General features: G+C 43.5%; 1 protein-coding gene across 1 annotated transcript; it reads right to left on the reverse strand.

Moving 5' to 3' along the window:
- Positions 1 to 7,345: 7,345 nt before the first annotated feature.
- USP51 (ubiquitin specific peptidase 51) lies at positions 7,346 to 9,448 on the reverse strand (the record flags this gene model as incomplete). The annotated part of the gene is made up of 1 exon (XM_080911006.1): positions 7,346 to 9,448. One exon carries the CDS (start codon positions 9,446 to 9,448, stop codon positions 7,346 to 7,348), a length of 2,103 nt encoding a protein of 700 aa, XP_080767132.1.
- Positions 9,449 to 17,987: the final 8,539 nt, after the last annotated feature.

Consider the following 17,987-nt stretch of genomic DNA (forward strand, 5'->3'; position numbering starts at 1 on the left):
TACTCTCACACACACTCACATTCTCACACACATACACACTGACACACTCGCACTGTAACACACTCTCATATACACCCATACACTCACACACGGGACAAAAAGAGAGACAGAGACAGAGAGAGACAAAGACTGAGAGATACAGAGACACAGAGGATACATGTATAAGTCCTGAAAACAGCCTGGTGCTGAAATATAGTTGTTTTCTGTTTTCTATTATTCTACACTTTGGTTTAATCACCTGAAATTACAGTTACATAGTTACATTATTTAAATTTGATCATCTTCCTGCCTCTCTAGCTTGAGCCACAGCCATTTTAGAATATCTCTGTTTTGTGTCACAATGTGAAATTTCTGTTTGGAAAGTTCACACCACTTGAATACAGTCAACAAGTGGGCTTGGGAAGTGGCTGTCCCATGTCCCGTGGGCTCCCACTTCATGCTTTAACCGTGTTTTTTATTTAGTCAACGCGGGATTTTGAGACTGAAGTGTGATTTAAACTCCTCCAGGACCCATCCAGGATCTACTGGTAATTTATACATCAATGAGAGGCGGGGGGAGGTGGGTGGGGGAGATTGGAAGGCCCAGAAGAGATTGGGTGTGCTTTTTTTCCTCCCCTCCCAACCTAGCAACCAATAGACATTCAGCAGAAAGTCTTTGCTTAGGGTAGATATCTGAAGAATATCATATCATTATTGAGAGCCTTTTGTGCAAATGGGGTGCTGTTCAGTTTCAGTAAAAGGAAAAAATGTATGTTGGGATTAGCTGTCACCCACAGTGAAATAATAAAACTAAGCCTTCCAATGAAAAAAGTAGATATCTGAGGATACTTTGTAGGCAGAGACAAGTTATTTTGGGAATAGGTGTATGACTATTTCCCCAGAAGCTCCTGTTGCCATATCAGGAGGGTACGATATGCTGTCCTTGTCTTCTGAGAGCCCCCTTTCCAACTCTCCCCACTTGAATGGTAGGAGAAGGCTGTCTTAGGGGATAAGTCATTGTATTTAGGTTAAAAGGAGGGGACATCTTACAGAGAGACTGGAATCTCCGGAAAGCCCCAGATGATTATACTGTCCCCACAGTCTGTGTCAGGGCAGCCATAGTTTCTCCCTCCCTCATGGGTTGGTGTCCTGAAAGCTTTGAGTGAACTTTAGAAGAACGGGCCCTATTTGGTAGAGGGAAGACAGAGAGGACCATTTTACAGAATCTTTGGTTTAGGCAGGCTTCATTTCACCTGCAATGTGCCATACATATATAATATGGCTGCACTGTGAACACAGTGGAAACAGCCATCTCCATGAATTTCCAAACCATCCATATTGCCCAGAACTTTTTTCCCCTCTAATTTTGCAAATCCCGTGTCTTGTGCCTGCTTGTGGTTTTCCTATATGGCAGTTATTCAAAAAAGTGGCATTTAGACTTTTATCTTCCAGTGCTATATTTTGGACCAAATTATGGATGAGATTACAAACATTTGCTTCACAAAATGTTTAAGCCAACAGATCACTCACACCTTCTACACAGCAAGCCACGGATTACAATTTGTCCTACTCCACTTATTAGCCTTTGTTGTTTTCCTGTGGGTTTCTTGGTGCCCTCTACTCATGAGCAATCTGCTTTGTGGATAGGTGTTTTACTCTGGGTTTCCAGTCCCGTTGCCTAGGAAAGTCTATTTTTTCCTTTGCAAATGAATAAATGACTCTGGGTCTAGTGTCTTAGTTATGGTTTCTCTTGCTGTGACCAAGCAGCATGAGTAAAAACAACTTAGGGAAGGAAGGGTTTGTGTGTACTCATGACTCAGGATCACTCTCCATCCCCGGGTGAATTCACCACAGAAACTCAATGAATGGAATAACCTAGAGATAGGACCTGAAACAGGTTTTCTTTCTTGTGCCCCTCAGCCTTCTCAGTTTGCTTTTGCATATCCCCAGGACCATCTTTTTAGGAATGGCACTGTTGAGAGTGAGCTGTTCCCTCTTACTTCAATTATTCAATTATTCTCCCAGTAACTTAGCATTTTCTTCATTGATGTTCTTTTCTTTTAGATAGCACTACCTTATGTCAAATTGACAAACACCTAGCATTCTTCTCGTTCTGTGTATACTTAGAAATCAGGTAGTGCCTACTTGAGTTTGCACTAAAGATATGAAGCAGCGTAGTAGATGGCTCAGTCTTTAAGAGCACATACTGTTTTGTTTTTGCTCTTGTTTTTCTTTAACAGGGCCTGAATTCAAATTCTTGCATGCACTCTAGGCCACTGTGCCCTTGCTTTACCACCTGTAACTCCCCCAGCCCCAGGGGAATCTCACATCGTAGCACCTGCCCTCAGATGCATACAGGCACACATAGATAAACACACACACACACACACACACGCACATGCACACGCACACACACACACATACATGCTCTTGTATGCACACACGGACACACACATGCACTCACAGTCACACATGCACACGTGGGGAGACAAAATAATAAAAATAAATCTTTTTCTAATGATGTAAGCTAGTCTCTGAGTGATGATTTAAGCCACAAGTTGCATAACTAACCAATGATCTAATGACAATGTCGTTCTATAGTTTCATATGTAGAAACTGTAGTTTCAGATCTAGATACTATAGGAGTGAAATGAAAGATGCTTTTCTTAGCTGTGACTAAGGAAATAAATTCTCTTACACTGAATAGTAAAAAAGGCACATTTTCTTTGGGAATTTATCCTATAATTCTCCCTTCAGGAACTCCCATGTGACTGGTATTCTGAGGTTTCTTGTTACTATCTTCCTTACTTGTGGGTGGTTCTATGCAAACTTCCCTCTGCTGTCAAAGGCTCTGAATAAGAAATGAGGAGAGAGTCCTAGGGTCCTGTCTGAGGCAGGATCCATAGAGGTTGTCTAGACAAGGGCTATCTATGTGGATGGATTTCAATAGATGCAGAATCTGTTTCCTCTGTTGCAATGTCTCTGGGCTCTAGTGTTAGGTGAACAAAAGAATCATTAATGCCAGTCTTTAATAAATAATAAACTATTCCATCGCTCTATGCCCTTCTCCAGGATCCTCCTGGGCATCTAGTGGTGACTTCAGTCCTCCCTCTACTTGTCTTGCTACAGCTTTGGATGTGTGCTACTCCAATTCCTGATGCATGTTCCAAATCTCAGATTTAAATCCTTAGCATGTTCAAATGTCCAAGTCCCAAAGTATGGGGCTCCTGTCCTGTTATCTATTCTTTCTTTTTAAACTAAACTGTGCAGAAGACTCTAGGGCAGCGGTCTTCAACTTCCCTAATGCTGTTACTATTTTAAAACACCTTCTTATGTTGTAGTGAGCCCTCCCTCGAGCATAAATTTATTTTTGTTGCTACTTCATAACTGTAATTTTGCTACTATTACAAACAGTTATATAAAGATATGATAGCCAGGATATCTAATAGTGTCCCCATGTGAAAAGGTACTTTGATCTCTAAAGGTGTGAAGACACAGAAGTTGAGAACCTCTGCTCTAAGGGAAAGAAAAATTAATATTAGCAAGTGACTACAATCCAAGAGATCATGGTATGGCTTGGGGCTCCTTCCCAGTGCTTCTGTAACTAGAGCTTTCTCTGTGTTCACTGAAATTAAACATTCTCATTTGAAACCAGTAGGTCTTTAGTGTGGTTGGTTGTGGCAGCTAGAATCATGTGATCAGCAGTGGTCTTTCTAGACACTTATACAGACACTACTACGTAACCTGAGGACTGCTATGGCCTGAATCTCAAAAATTTATACATTGAAAATTAATCTTCAATTCAACAGTACTAAAGAGCATGGTCCTTTGGAGAATAGGTTTTGAATGCTCAGTGATCATGCATGAATTATTACTCTTAAGGCTGAATGGGACCTGCTAGGTCCTTGCTGGCTTTTTTGCTCTGTCCACCAATTGAGAATGGGATGTTCTTATCTTTGGACCAAGATAGCATCGTGGCAAAAAGAAAAGCCCTTACCCAGACATCAGCCTTAATGACACCTTGATCTTAGACTTTCCAATCTCTAGAACTGTAAGAACAAAGTTATGTTCTTTAAAATTGCTCTGGCTTAGGCATTTTATCACAACACAGACAGACTAAGATACAGGTCAAGTTTCTGCAAGTTAGGAACTGCATTAGGATTCTTGCTATTTGCCACATGACCTTAAGGTAATAACTGCTAACAGGTTGTTACAGTTTGGTGGTTAAAAGTCCTCCAAAAGAACATGCACATTAAATTCACCAGTCATTAGTGTAGTCACTGGGAGGTTGTGACATCTTTAGGAGGTGTAGCAGAAGGAAGTTGTACTACTGGGGCATACCTTTAAAGGGGATATTGAGCTCCTGGCCTCTGCTGGCTTCTATTTTTCTTTCAAATGCCAGGAACCAAACAGCTTTGCTGTTTTGTGAGTGATGGGCCCACTATGCACAAGGAGAGTCAGGGCAAAGGGATTCACACTGTCTTAGGACTTCTGTTGCTGTGACAAAACATCATGACCAAGAAGCAAGTTGGGGAGGAAAGGGTTTATTCAGCTTACACTTCCACACTGCTGTTCATCACCAGAGGAAGTCAGGATATGAACTCAAGCAGGTCAGGAACCTGGAATCAGAAACTGATGCAGAGACCATGGTAGGATGGATACTATTTACTGGCTTGCTTCCCCTGGCTTGTTCAGCCTGCTTTCCTATAGAACCCAGGACCACCAGCCCGGGGATAGCACTGCCCACAATGGGCTGAGCTCCCAGTCCCTGATTTATCTGAGAAAAAGCCTTACAGCTGGATCTCATGGAGGCGTTTCCTCAACTGAGACTCTTTCCTCTCTGATGACTCTAGCTTGTGTCAAGTTGACACACAAAACCAGCCAGTACACAAACCCTCATCTAGACCACAAAGAATAGTGGAAGAACAAAGTGCTAAACAAGACAAACTACAGCCACCAGATGTCACTTTTCTGCTACACAGTCATGACACAGACTGTGGTATAAAACTCTGTGGTGGAGTCGTAAGTTACACTGCCTCACTGTGGGAAGGTGTGGGAAACTGGGATAGGGGTGTTTTCATATACATACCAGAGAGCTCAGCTTCTCCTTCAGCTGTTGGTCCCCACTGTCCATGCAGTCTTCCAGGGCTGAGTGCTTTTCCCTCTATTATTCCTGGTTCTCCCCCTCCCACTCCTAAGTATTCCCTCAGTGACTATATCCTTTATTAAGCTATTCCCCAAAAAGCTAAGGAGCATTTCATGTACTGTCTCTTGGGGAATACAACCTTTATCTTATTGTATTACAACTCTGGGCATTTAATGAGAGCTTGCTGAAATGTGGGAAAATATATTCTTAACAGGGTAAACAGAGCAAATAATGAAACTTGCTTTTGCATTCAACAAACATTTATTAACAGAAAAGTGAATAAGGCTTGTCCCTCTGCTTTCAGGGTCTGGTGCAGAGAGGTAGACAATCACAATGCTACAGTAGAATCACAGTCGAATAAGTACTATTCATCGAGGTATAGACGAAGTACTTTGGAGGCACAGTAGGAGAAATGGGAATGGGGACTATCTAATTTTCACCTGCATAGGGGACCCAGGGATAGTTCCAGAGAAGTCATCTGTGAGTTAGTTTTAAGGAATGAAGTCACCAGGTATACAATAAGAAAGGATCCTTGCAGGCTGGGATAAGGCCAGGGAAGTGTAGGATTCAGGGAGAGAATGGGGTGGGTGGGCATGAAGAAGGATAAGGAATTAGCAGGACTGTTAAACACAAACACATAGTTCTACTGTAGAAATTAAAATATCTTGTTTCCCCATGAGGCAAAAGACTGAAAGCAGAGAGGGTGGGAGTTTACTCAATTAAGGGTCTCTGCTGCTTTTTTCAGTCATATCATGGGGCTAAAACACCAAAAGCCAAAACTTTATAGTTATGATCTAATATTTCTAAGCCACAAAATTATTAAAAGCCTTCTTTCAGAAGCTAAAGATGTATATGAATAATGAATACTAAATGGAAAAAAATCTCGATGGCATTACATTTTTCTGATATAGTTATCTGCATTGACATAAGATTAAAAAAATACATATGTTCACAAACCATTGTCTTCTCATTCTCTCTCTATGGTTTATAACTTTTATATCCATCTATATTTCAATGTGCTTAAGTACAAAATAAAACTTTCACCTTTCAAATATGATCTTATTTACATTTTTTCAGGTGTCACTTTGTATGAGAATATTCTTTTTAAACTTAAAGTTTGTTTTTATATTGAAATTTCTGCAGTTGAATTTACAGAAGATTCTCCCTTAATATTTAAAAATATTTGAAATCTTTAAAACCAATTACCTGTTTCCTTGAATAGTTCTAAACGTTCTTTTTTTTAAACCACCTTTCCTGAATTTAACTTAAAATTTCATTTCATTCTATATACCTTGAAATTCACCTTTAAAATAATTATAAGTATACTTTTGTAAATTTTGGTTCTTCCAATGCATATATTTTATGCTTTAAATATTTAGAATCCAAATGCTTTCACTTTCTAAGATTTTTCTTCTACTGTTTTTAAGTTAGTGTTTTTTTTTCACTAACTACTTTATAAATGTTCATCTTTCATCTAAAATTGTAAAAATTTCTAAATACTCTATTTTCACATACTAACAATTTGGAATCATTTTAAATTAAAAACATTTAAAAATATTTCTTCTAAAATACTTAACTTAAATTTTTAACATTTAAAATGTTCTTTTAAAACCTTCAAAAGTGTTTCTTAATGGTTTTCTTTTAAAGCTTTAAATTTTTTTGTTTAAAATATTTGGTTTTTTTCCAGACTCTTTTTGCACTTAAAACTATAACTACATTCAATGAAAAACCCCTTTCTTAAAATATACCCCCCTCACTTAACACAATATCTTTGAAGAAATAAAAATTTGAGATCCCCATCTTTCCACGCTGAGACTTCATCTAATTTGCTTTATGTGACCCTTTTCAACCTCTCCTCTCCTCCCTCCGACACCCCAGTTCTTAAGGCTAATGGTCACTGATTGAAAATTCAACATCTTCCTCCCATAGACTTATGGGACAGGTTAAACAGTTCCTTTATGCCAAAGTGCCACTTGTCATATATGGTAATTGTCCACTCCAGGTAGATTTTGTGTTTCTTTAAGAGGTGCTTGTTGTTGTAATGGCATTACAATTGTCCATTCCAGGTAGGCTTGTGTTGTGAGTCTCTTCAGGATCCTTACTCTTTTTCTTCTTTTTCCTTTTTCCTTTTTTTTTCTTCTTTTTCTTCTTTTTCTGTTTTTTTTTTCTTTTTTTTTTTTTTAACTTTTTTTGGGTGTCTGGAAATCGTTCTGGGTAAGATTATTCTTTCTCTATATCTTGCCTGTGATAAAACAGTAGATACCCTTCACTAAAGAGTAACTCCTCCATTGTAGCCTTGGTGACTACAGCATCATCGCAGCTGAACCACTGGTCCTTTTCCTGCCGGACAAAGCTGGTGTAATGGCCACTTTCCAAAGTTCCATGGTGGTTAATCACCGCAAACAAAGAATACTTATTCTCACTGGGCACGCACTCCATTAATGGCTGGCCTTTCATCATACTTTCTTTCGTAGAAGCCAAAAAGGGAGTCATGTCCAGCTCCAAAGGAAATGAGATAAAAGTATTAATCTTGCGTCTTTGTTTGCCTAAGTGTTCAAAGCGTTTCAGATGGAAGCAAGCCACAATTGGTAACTTCTTCATTGTGAGCTGTTTGGTAGATTGCTGGTAGCTTTGGCATTGGCTGCATTTGATTTTGGCACTGCTCCCCAGGTCTTCGGGCCTTGTAAACCACTTCAGGCAATCTGTAAGTGAGATGGCTGGTGGCCTCTGGCCATCCCTACTTGCTGTGCTACTAGCCCTCCCTGGGGTGTGAGAGCCAGGCAAATCCAAACTAATGTCCCAGCATGGGTCTATAGTAGTAGAGACACCATGGCAGACTTGACATGTTAAATCTGACTGCAGGCCACCTGTAAACAGATGGTCAATGATGCAGTTACAGCAGTTGGGGTTACCTTCCTGCTCGATGCCGTCATTTCTGCTGTGTCTATGCAACACATCCAGTATTGAAATCAAAAACTCGTGAGCATCCTGTTGCCTGTACCCAGCTAGATGTTCTGCATGGATCCATATCAGGTGCAGTAATTTATAGGGAATATGCGGACTTTGGGTCCCCGAGTACATAGCTTGAAAAAGTGACGACATCTCACAGACCAAACACAAGCTGGGGCTTGTCATCATGCACTTGTGCTTATCTGAAAGGAAGAACTCCTTCAGTAGCGGGATTCGGGTAAGTGCCTGGACAATGCAGTTCATAAAGCACGTATTCCCGAGATTGATTAACCCTCTGAGGCCTACAGTATAATACACTGTCTTCTTCCTCCTCTTTTTCTTGGGTTTTACCAAACTGGTTTCCTGTTCTTTGGACTCACTGATTGATTGATCATCTTCAACCTCAGATGCCATTAACTGCTGATAAGTCATATCTCCTGCAGTGGACAGTAACATTCCCAGAATTTTCTCTTTTGTTTCTTTGGCAATCTTTTCTATATCTTTGTCATATACATAATCCTTACACATAAAGCAATATATAACCCCATGGTAGAGGTCGACTGCTAAATTGTGTTGCTTTAGTTGTGCATGAATATGAATATGTTTCTCAGTAAAGCATCCGAAAAATACGCAAGACAGACAAGAGTGGAGTCTGTTCTTATGAGTACTACATACATGACAGATGCACGACTTTGCCTTACGCTTTCTAGTCTCCGGAGTTCCACTCCAAATGAACCGCTGATAGATCATCCGCAGGTTCCTCCGCCAGTTTTTAACTACTTTAAAGCTCTCTATGTGAGAGCAGCCTGTGGGACCCTTATCAAACTTTACCTCCAGTGACTTGTTCTCTGCGTCATCAGAATCCCCAGAACAGCCTTGGTCACTAGAGTAGCTTTTCCGTGTTTGGGATCTGGGTCCAGGCCTGGATCTACGCCTGGAATTGCGCCAGGCCACCGACCGCGTCTGGGGCGGGGGTGGAGGTGGCGGCGCTGGCGGGGGAGGCGGAGGTTTGGCGGGAGGCGGGGGTGGGGCCTTGAGCCCACGCCCTCCCCTGGAGCGGGACCTGGGCTGGGGCCGAGGGCGGGGCTTGCGGCGCGGGCAAACCGAGCTGGAGCTGGTGTGACAAGCAGCCGGGACAGAAGGGAGCACCTTCTCATCGCTGCCACTGCCCCTACTTGTTAAGTTCTCCGACGTGGGCTTGGGCTCCGGCCACAGCTCCGGCTTCATCTCCTGGGCTCCCTGTGTACCCCGCATCGTCTGCTCCATTCTCGATGCATTCTCAGCCGCCTGCTCCAAACAGGCTCCTCGACCACCTCCCGAACTCCAACAGGCGACGGAGCGGGAGGACCGGGACGCTTCTCGAACGTGGGCCATCGGCTCACTCCCAAGCCTGGGAAGAAACGCGTCTGGGAATGAGCTATGACTATGGGTGGAGGGAGACAGGAACTCGTGTGGACGGCCAGCCCGGCGTCATGGCCGCGGTGCCGTTAGCCTCAGCCCCTCCCCCTGCCGCGAGCCCCGCGCGCGGCCGCGGCTCCGCCCCTGCACCGGGGCTCGCGTGGCGTGCCGAGCCCGAGCCCGCGGCTACCTGCTCCAAAGGCCGCCAGAACTGTGGGTACGGGGGAGGGGGGAGAGGAAGGGGACTAGCCTGAGCTTTAGGGTGAAAAGGATGGCAACTCTTTTTAAAAGGTATAACCCGCTGTCTTTTCGGCGCTCCGTGCAGCCTCGCTTTGGCGCACCTTTCTCTACGTTCTTTCCTTGAATCTTTAAACCCCTTGAGTCAACAATGTATGTTAAATATGGCTGAAAGGAGGTTATCTTCGGAAAAAAAAAACTGACTCAGTGGACGAAACTGTCCCCTGGCTCCTTTCTTACCTATGCTTCCAGCCTCTACTCCTAAGCGCACTTGCTGTGTGCCACACTCGAGCGCCCTCTCTTGCTCTTTCGTGCCTGTGCCCTCACACCCCGTTTCTTGCTCCTGTCCTCTCATTTCCTAGGGTTTCCCCCAGAATTCAGACTCCCTTCACGCGTGACCACCCCTATCCACAGTACGCGACCCCCAAAGTGCATGCTCCCTCCCCGCAACCACAGCAGCTCCCCAAGCCCGCGGATTTGTAAAAAGGTTTGGGTTTGTTACCTGGGGCGCCAAGGCGCGCTTGATCTGGAAAGTCAGCTGCGGCTGCTGTCCAGGCGCTCCTCTGCCAGTCTTCTGTCTGACCTCTCTTCAGGGCTGGTCACAAGGGGGCCGCCCCCTGGCCCCTCCCCTCTCCACGTATGGGCCCCCAGCCCCGGAATCAGGCCTCCAACAGGGATGAATGGCACCGCTGTCCCCCTAGGCAGAAAAACCCTTTCCTGAAAGGGATTCTAGCAGAGGTAAGAGCAGCCACAGCTTTTAGAAAAAGATCTTGGGAAGGCACAGGCTTCACCTGGTTATGGCACTCTACAGAAGGAAAAGAAAAAAGGAAAAAAAAAATAAAAAAATAACCTTAAACAACAACAACAAAACTAACCAAGGTAGGGCTGGGAATTTACCAAGATGGCAAATTCTAGAGTGTTCCTTCCGGAAGCTTTAAATTTAAAGTCGCAAGAGTAGAGTGGAGAGGTTATTATTTCTGAGTGTCGGGAGAGGAAAAAATAAGCATATGATTCAGGATGAAATAGACCTCAGCACAGCAACTTGCCTTTTCTCCAGGAAAGAACCATAAACACTTTGAGCCTTAATTCATCGGTCAAAGGCAGAATAATCCTAACATGTTTACACAGAGAGGAAGCATATAGTTTCTGTCATTTTTTTTTTTTTTTACCTTAGTAATCCTAGTGTTCAGTGTTCAGGTTAAAGCCGGTAGGAAGCACGTTGTAGGGCGTCAGCACACTTAAAAACACTGCTATGAGTGAATGTGTAAAGAACCCGGAAAAGGGTGGGGGCTCTGCCTGCAATTTAGCTGGGGCTCCTCCTTACAGAGATCTTTCCAGATCCCAGAAATATCTTGTCGAGTTATCTCCAGGGCATTCCCACATACTGTGGCATAAGAACTGTGGGAGAGGTATGTCTCTCTAACTAAAACCTCTCTCTATTAACTACAACATTTCAGAATCAGTTAAAGAAAATCTTCCGATTGAAACCTAACACTCTTCCCAATCCCAAACAGGGCCGGCTATCCTGGAGTTAACTCAATGCCTTCAGGACACGAACACATAAGGTTGGGAGGGGCGAAAGAAAGCACAGCCAATCTCTTCTGGGCCTTCCATTCCCCGCCCCCTGCCTCTCATTGATGTATAAGTTACCAGTAGATCCTGGATGGGTCCTGGAGGAGTTTAAATCACACTTCAGTCTCAAAATCCCGCGTTGACTAAATAAAAAACACGGTTAAGTACCATGAAGTGGGAGCCCACGGGAAACAGGGCAGCCACTTCCCAAGCCCACTTGTTGACTGTATCCAAGTGATGTGAATATTCTGAACAGAAGCTTCACATTGTGACACAAGACAGACACATTTAAAGTGGCTGTGGCTCAAGCTAGAGAGGCAGGAAGATGATCAAATTTAAATAATGTAACTATGTAACTGTAATTTCAGGTGTTTAAACCAACGTGTAGAATAATAGAAAAAAAATTAATTGGAAGCAGGCGGTTTTCAGGACCTATACGTATATCCTCTGTCTCTCTGTCTCACTCAGTTTTGTCTCTCTCTGTCTCTGTTTCTCTTTTTGTCCCGTGTGTGAGTGTATGTGTGTATATGAGAGTGTGTTTCAGTGTGAGTGTGTCAGTGTGTATGCGTGTGAGAATGTGAGTGTGTGTGAGAGTATGTGTGTGAGTATGGTGTGAATGTATGGGAGTATGTGAATTTCTGTGAGAGTGTGTATGAGAGCATGTGAAGAGTAGGTGTAGTGTGTGAGTGTGTCCTTGTAAGTATGAATGTGTGTGTGAGTGTGTGAGCATGTATGATTGTGTGTGACTGTGTGTGTATGTTATGTGTGTGCGTGTGGTGTTTGTGTGCGTAAGTGTGTGAGTGTTGGTGTGTGTATTAAAACAGAATGAAGTCTCACTTAACACATTCACCTTAGCCTGCACCCTGCTCTTATGCAGATCACTTTGATTCTTTGAATCACTCTTTCATGACTGCAACAAGTTAACATCCTCTCCAGGAAAGGTGCTGTGTGGGGGTAATTGTGCTTTGAAGAGCAACATGGTTTAGATGTGTAGACACTGGTAGCCAGGGCTCCAGAGATGCCATGACTCTGAGGCTGAGCCCAGCTATGTCAGACAAGGACTTTCTATCAACCCTTGTCTCTGCTGCCCACAGGTGGAGGGGCGATGCCCATCACACTATAAAACTGCAAACACTACATTGTCTGATGTGGTGTGTGAGGTCAAGCTTTCTAAGGGGAAGGGGATTTGGAAGCCTCTGGGTAATTTATGCTTGTAAAGTCAGTGGTGGGACACCTAGCATTCATGCCCTTTCTACAGGAGTGGACATGACCCTTGGTCCCCTGGCTGGATCACAGGGGTGATTTTCCCTCCTTGAGGTCTGAAGCTCACTGGCTTGAAAACATTAAGTTATGTCTGCCCTATGGATATCTGACGGCATTTGTCCACTTAATATGGAATAGGAGAGGTAGAGAGCAGGGCCGCTCCTGATGTTTTCAGACATCAGCAACCACTTGGGGGGACTCAGATTAGAAAGAGGAGTTAATATCATCTCCATGTGCGAACTAATCTGCAGTGCTCCAAGCATGAACGTAACCCCTCACATTCACACTTTAAAACGTCATGGCTAACATGCAGGATGATGTGGCAAAGGAACTTCTGCTGCAGACAAAATGGCTGCCACCACATAGTCCCATATCCCAGCAAAACAAACCTGGTAGTGGCATGGTGTGAGGATAACAAGAAATGGTCATGTTCTTTCAGTCTGAGGGTCCCCGAATCCAGGTAAGCAAATCACACACTTTGCATCAGTGGCAAGGGAACCAGATGGACACCCTGTTTGCTGGGTGGCATCATTCTGTGCTCTGTGAGGGGACCTGGCAGATCGAATAGAGGTGGGCAGTTTTATATTTGTAAGTCTTTACACTGCTCACAGGTGAGAAGGGTCATATGTATTAAAGACAAAGATTCTAGCACACCATCTCATTTCTTTCCTGGAAATGGATGGAATTCTGTGTGGAACAAACTGCCCTTGAGCTCAGAGGCCTCCTGTCTCTCTCTAGGCAAAGGGATGATAGGTGTATGGGGTCAATTCCTTCCTCTGTTCTTCGGTTCACTAAAGGTAAAGACAATTGCCACCTTCCAAGATGGATGTCCTAAACCTAGGGGACAATGTTAGTGTGATTCTAATGAACGGAGGGATGTGGCATGGGCAGGATGTCCTGGGAAACACCACTATAGCTGGCTGACAATGGAGGACCTCAGAGATTCAGATCATGACCTCTGACCACATACTCTCTTTTTAATCTTCTAATCCAGCAATGCAAACTTATGTCACAAGACCAGCAGAAGGAAAGAGACAACATGGAGGGTTGGCTCAAGGTGACAAGTCCAGGATAGCTCAGAGGCCTCTGTTCTGAGTGGGACCATGGTGTCTCATGAGGGGGATTAATGACCACCATCGCCCCTTAGTACATCTGATACAACATCCTTGCTGCTTTTTTTTTGCACTGGAGTCCTTTGGAGTGGCTGGAATGGTGATGGAAATCAGGATGGGTTCTCTTTCCCTCTCAGTTGCATCCCAGAGAGAATCCATTGGATTTTCCCCCATACCTGTCTCATGTTCTGTTTGGGGATGTGCATAACGTGTGCTGTGACGCCCTGTGAGTGAGCTGGATGCTAGAAAGAGCAAGTGTCCTGTGTGTCAGCTCTCTGCTATGCTCCTGCCCTGCTTTGGTCACCACCCGGCTCAAAGTGTCTTAGTGACTGGCAGCCTTGTGGCCCTCCACGCTGCTATGAGAATCAATCAGGCCCGTGGTCACAGGCTGCTGTGGAGTCTGGCGGCCTGTTGCAAATCCTTCTGCATGTGTGCTCAAGCACACTAGACTGTTTTCAGTGTTTCTGCAACTGAGTGGGATTCATTCACATGCCTGTGTATCACAAGTCTGGGTCATGTAAAGAGGGAGAAAGCACACACAATATCAGCACTTGGAAGCAGTCCTAGCCTCTTAAAACTTAGGTTCATGAAGTAAAAGGAGCTGGATGTGTTTCTGTCTCTCTTCACAAGCACATATGGATGTGTACTCAATAGTTATATCGGTATGTTTGCATGTATTGCTAATGATGTGATTTAAGCATATGCAGAAATTTTTCAATGTGCTTAATGACATACACTAAAGACCAAAAAATAGATTCAACCATTGTGAGTTCTGTTGCAAGGAGTTTGTACTGCAACTAGTTCTGAAGTGAAGCTGCTTCTTACAGCTTCTTACAAAGGGAAGATTTCCATTTCCCTCTAAAAACAGTCAAGGGACCCACATGTATTCACAACAACACAGAGACCCACACACATATTCATATCAGGGTACACAAGCACTTCTGTGTGTCTCACACATAGGCAGCCTCTGGGAAGTAGACTCGACTGGTACCTTGTCTCAACCCTAGGAATGAAATTTGATGCTGTCCTATGTATGGAGAGTTTTCATCCCAACCTCAAGAAGGAAGTAGGTGGTTTAGGGCAGAGAAGGATGTTGAAAGTTAGAGGCTCCTTTATTATAAGTTGCCATTGCTCTGAGCTGATGGTCTTGACTTTGCTGAGCAGGGGTACCTTGCTTCTTACAAGAGAGTCCTATGGCCATCTTGCTAGCATTTTTGGCAAACTCAGAAATTAATAAATTTCACCAAATCAGTCTATCTTTGTCTCTCCCTTGTATGTGTGTGTGTATGTGTGTGGGTGAGTGTGTGTATGTATGTGTTGACCCCTTCAACTTGAGGTTGTGCACATTTGCATAGGCCTTTGTGAGATCAGCGGCTTGTGCTGCAGACTGACAGAAGAAAGAGTGAGTGAGTTAGAGAGAGAGAGAGAGAGAGAGAGAGAGAGAGAGAGAGAGAGAGAGAGAGAGAGAGAGAGAGAAAGGACAGCACAGCCAATCAAGTGACCCAAGATGTATGTTATTTGTCAATATAGACATCTAAATCGTGGAGCTTGTTTACATAAAAAGTTTTGATTACAGAAAAGGAAGTCATCCTTTTTTTTCCATGTTCATGGAATCTCAATGTTGAGGATGGCTTCTAGTGTCTGCTACCATTCATAAGTGGAAGAATACATGGAGCCGCCTTTAGATAAATGTTCCACTTGCATTTATTCCAAAGAGAGGGCAGTTCTTTTTTTCTCCTGTCCTGAATTCTGCCCTCAGTTGTCCCTTCAAAAAGCAAAGCATTATTTAAAATACTTTCATATTTTCATACAGAGATTTTCAAGCACATGAAAGCAAAGAGTTTGCTACACTGCAATCAGTGAACTCCATGTACCTATTAAGCTCAAGAGTCATCAGGGTCAGCAATCATTAACTTTTTCAAAGCTTGTTTCATCTTTCTTCCATCATCATCCCACTACCCGGGCCCAATTGAGGAGCCAAGGATACACATCATGTCCTTTCCTCTCGGAGAAAAACAGATAAAGTTGTTCTTAAGTGTAATCTTTAAACCATTGCATGGTCATGGAAACCAACAGAAAGTACGCAAAGCCATCCAAGGTCCAAGGGTCTTTCTAAGACCCCATTGTCTCATGGATGGTTTTCAGGGGATGTGACGATCTAGGTCTGTTCCAGTGTTGTGTGTGTCTCTTTGACTCAGAAGCACACACATTCCTCACTTGAGGGAAGGACTGTCTGTTTCCCTTGGGAGGGCAGGGAGAAGTTGCACAGGGTTTTGGTTGAACAACATGTTGGGGCTCAGAGGAGTCAAGGTTTGTCTGTCTCTTCAGCCCTGTGGTTGTGACTGGGCTAGTGTGGAAGAACCCTTTTTCTCCTGTCTACTCAGGTATGTCTTGACCTCGTTGCTGAATTCAGCTGGTTTGTAGTAGGTAAGGAGGGAAAAACAAAGGTTCTTAGTAGAACTCTGGGCCTCTTCTTGCCCTGTGCAATGGCTCCTTATCCCCCAGTGGATGCATAGGAAAGAGGGGTCAGCTCTTTAAGAGGAAGTTTCTCTGAATTGCAAGAAGCAGCTCTAAGAACCCTCAGTTGTTTGCTCTTCTGCTGACACTTTAGAGTCCAAGGACTGTGATATGTCCCCATGGGGTCACTTGGAAACTTTGTTTGTTGCTGACCTGAGGGTAAATATTCCAAATGTGTGGAGAAAAGTTGATGGGCATGGCCTTTTACCTAAAATTCCAGAAAGAAACTTAAAATTCCACATATTCATTGCATGTTGACACATAGTTTCTCTAGGTAACCACAGTGTCACTTGACCATGGGGACATCAGGTGGCTATTGCAATTTTGGAGCTCACTGCCTCTTAGTTATTTCAAGGACAGTGAAACTTACACCAGACCTTTCTCATGAATGTACTAATGATATAAGAGACATTTAGACAGGGGTGTGTTTGGTGAAGATCTCCACAAATGTGCCTTGGTGGCCTTGCCAATATCCACAATCAGAAACAGGGATGTGAGGACACTATGTTGGAATGACAAAAAGAGCTTGGCATTTTTCTTCAATGCATCTTTGGTCTTTGTCCGCTCCAGTGATTGGCAGTGTGTATGGGCCCTTTAAGAGATTAGACACTGGGGGTTGAGTGGGGAGGGCATTGTGAAGAGAAATCAGTCTTCAATTTTGAAGAAGAAAAGCCACATTCTTTATTTCCTTAGGAGGTTTTAGCAGGATTCACAGGAGGCAGGTATAACTGACAGGTAAATAGGGAGTTATGTAAAATGGGGAAAAATAAAGGGAAAAAAGGAGATGTTGGGGAAGGAGGATATTAGAATACAGGGTCAGAGACAGGGACACACAGAAGGGATTTCCTAAAACTGAGAGACCTCCAAATGTGTCCTGGAATAGTACTAAGGTGATATGTGGTAAAGTTCTTTACAATGGAGCTGTATCTCATCTACACAAGGTACTGCCCGACCATATGCTGGTATTTCAAATATTTACTAATTCTAGGGGAAGAGATGGACTCTGACCTCCACCCCCAACCACCATTCAACTCCCATTGTCCTCTCTTAGGAGACACTAATCTGTTAGAGGAGCTTGAGACAAAGGTCAGTTGCTATACAGCTGGGCTAGCATTTTGTAAACCTGGCTTCCAAACAAGTGCCTAAAATCTCAGCTCTTGGGAAACAGAGAAAGGAACACAAGAATTTTGGGTAGATAGTGACTTCAGGGCCTATTGGTGCTTCGTGAAATTCACCTACTGTTTTTCTCAAAGGAACAACATCGAGAGTAGAAAAGACACTGTCCTGCTTTCTGGGTATTCTCATGAGAGGGCTCATGGGTCATCTGGAATTCTGGTGAGCAAAACTGTCACCCTGATTAATGTGAAGAGATATTCATCAGTGGACCAATATTTGTACAGTACCATTGTCTCAAGTAGATATGTGTAGAGTGATGTGACTAAACTCCATGAAATTCTACACATTTGTTTTTGATATCATATATTAAAACCTCAAGTGTGAGTGTGGTTTTGCACTTGTGTGTTGTGAAGATAGCAAGCACATATGGATTCTTGTCATAAGTTCACAAAAAGTACACCAGAGATGGAGTTCTGCTTCTAAGCATGTTTTACTAGTATGCATTTCATTCTCCTGAATATTAAAACGAATGCTTAAAAATGGAGGTCATGGAGGCCAAGGGACCATGTGCTTGGTCACTCTTCTAGGGGCGGATTGTCCAAACTTGGCAGGACCATGATTCTTTCCTGTGATCTAGGAGCTGTTTTGATGCTCTGGCCTGAAAGGAGCTTCTCCCTGCAACCCAATTGTGTTTCACC

The sequence above is a fragment of the Micromys minutus genome (assembly GCF_963924665.1).
Source record: "Micromys minutus genome assembly, chromosome: X".
Lineage (NCBI taxonomy): Eukaryota > Metazoa > Chordata > Mammalia > Rodentia > Muridae > Micromys > Micromys minutus.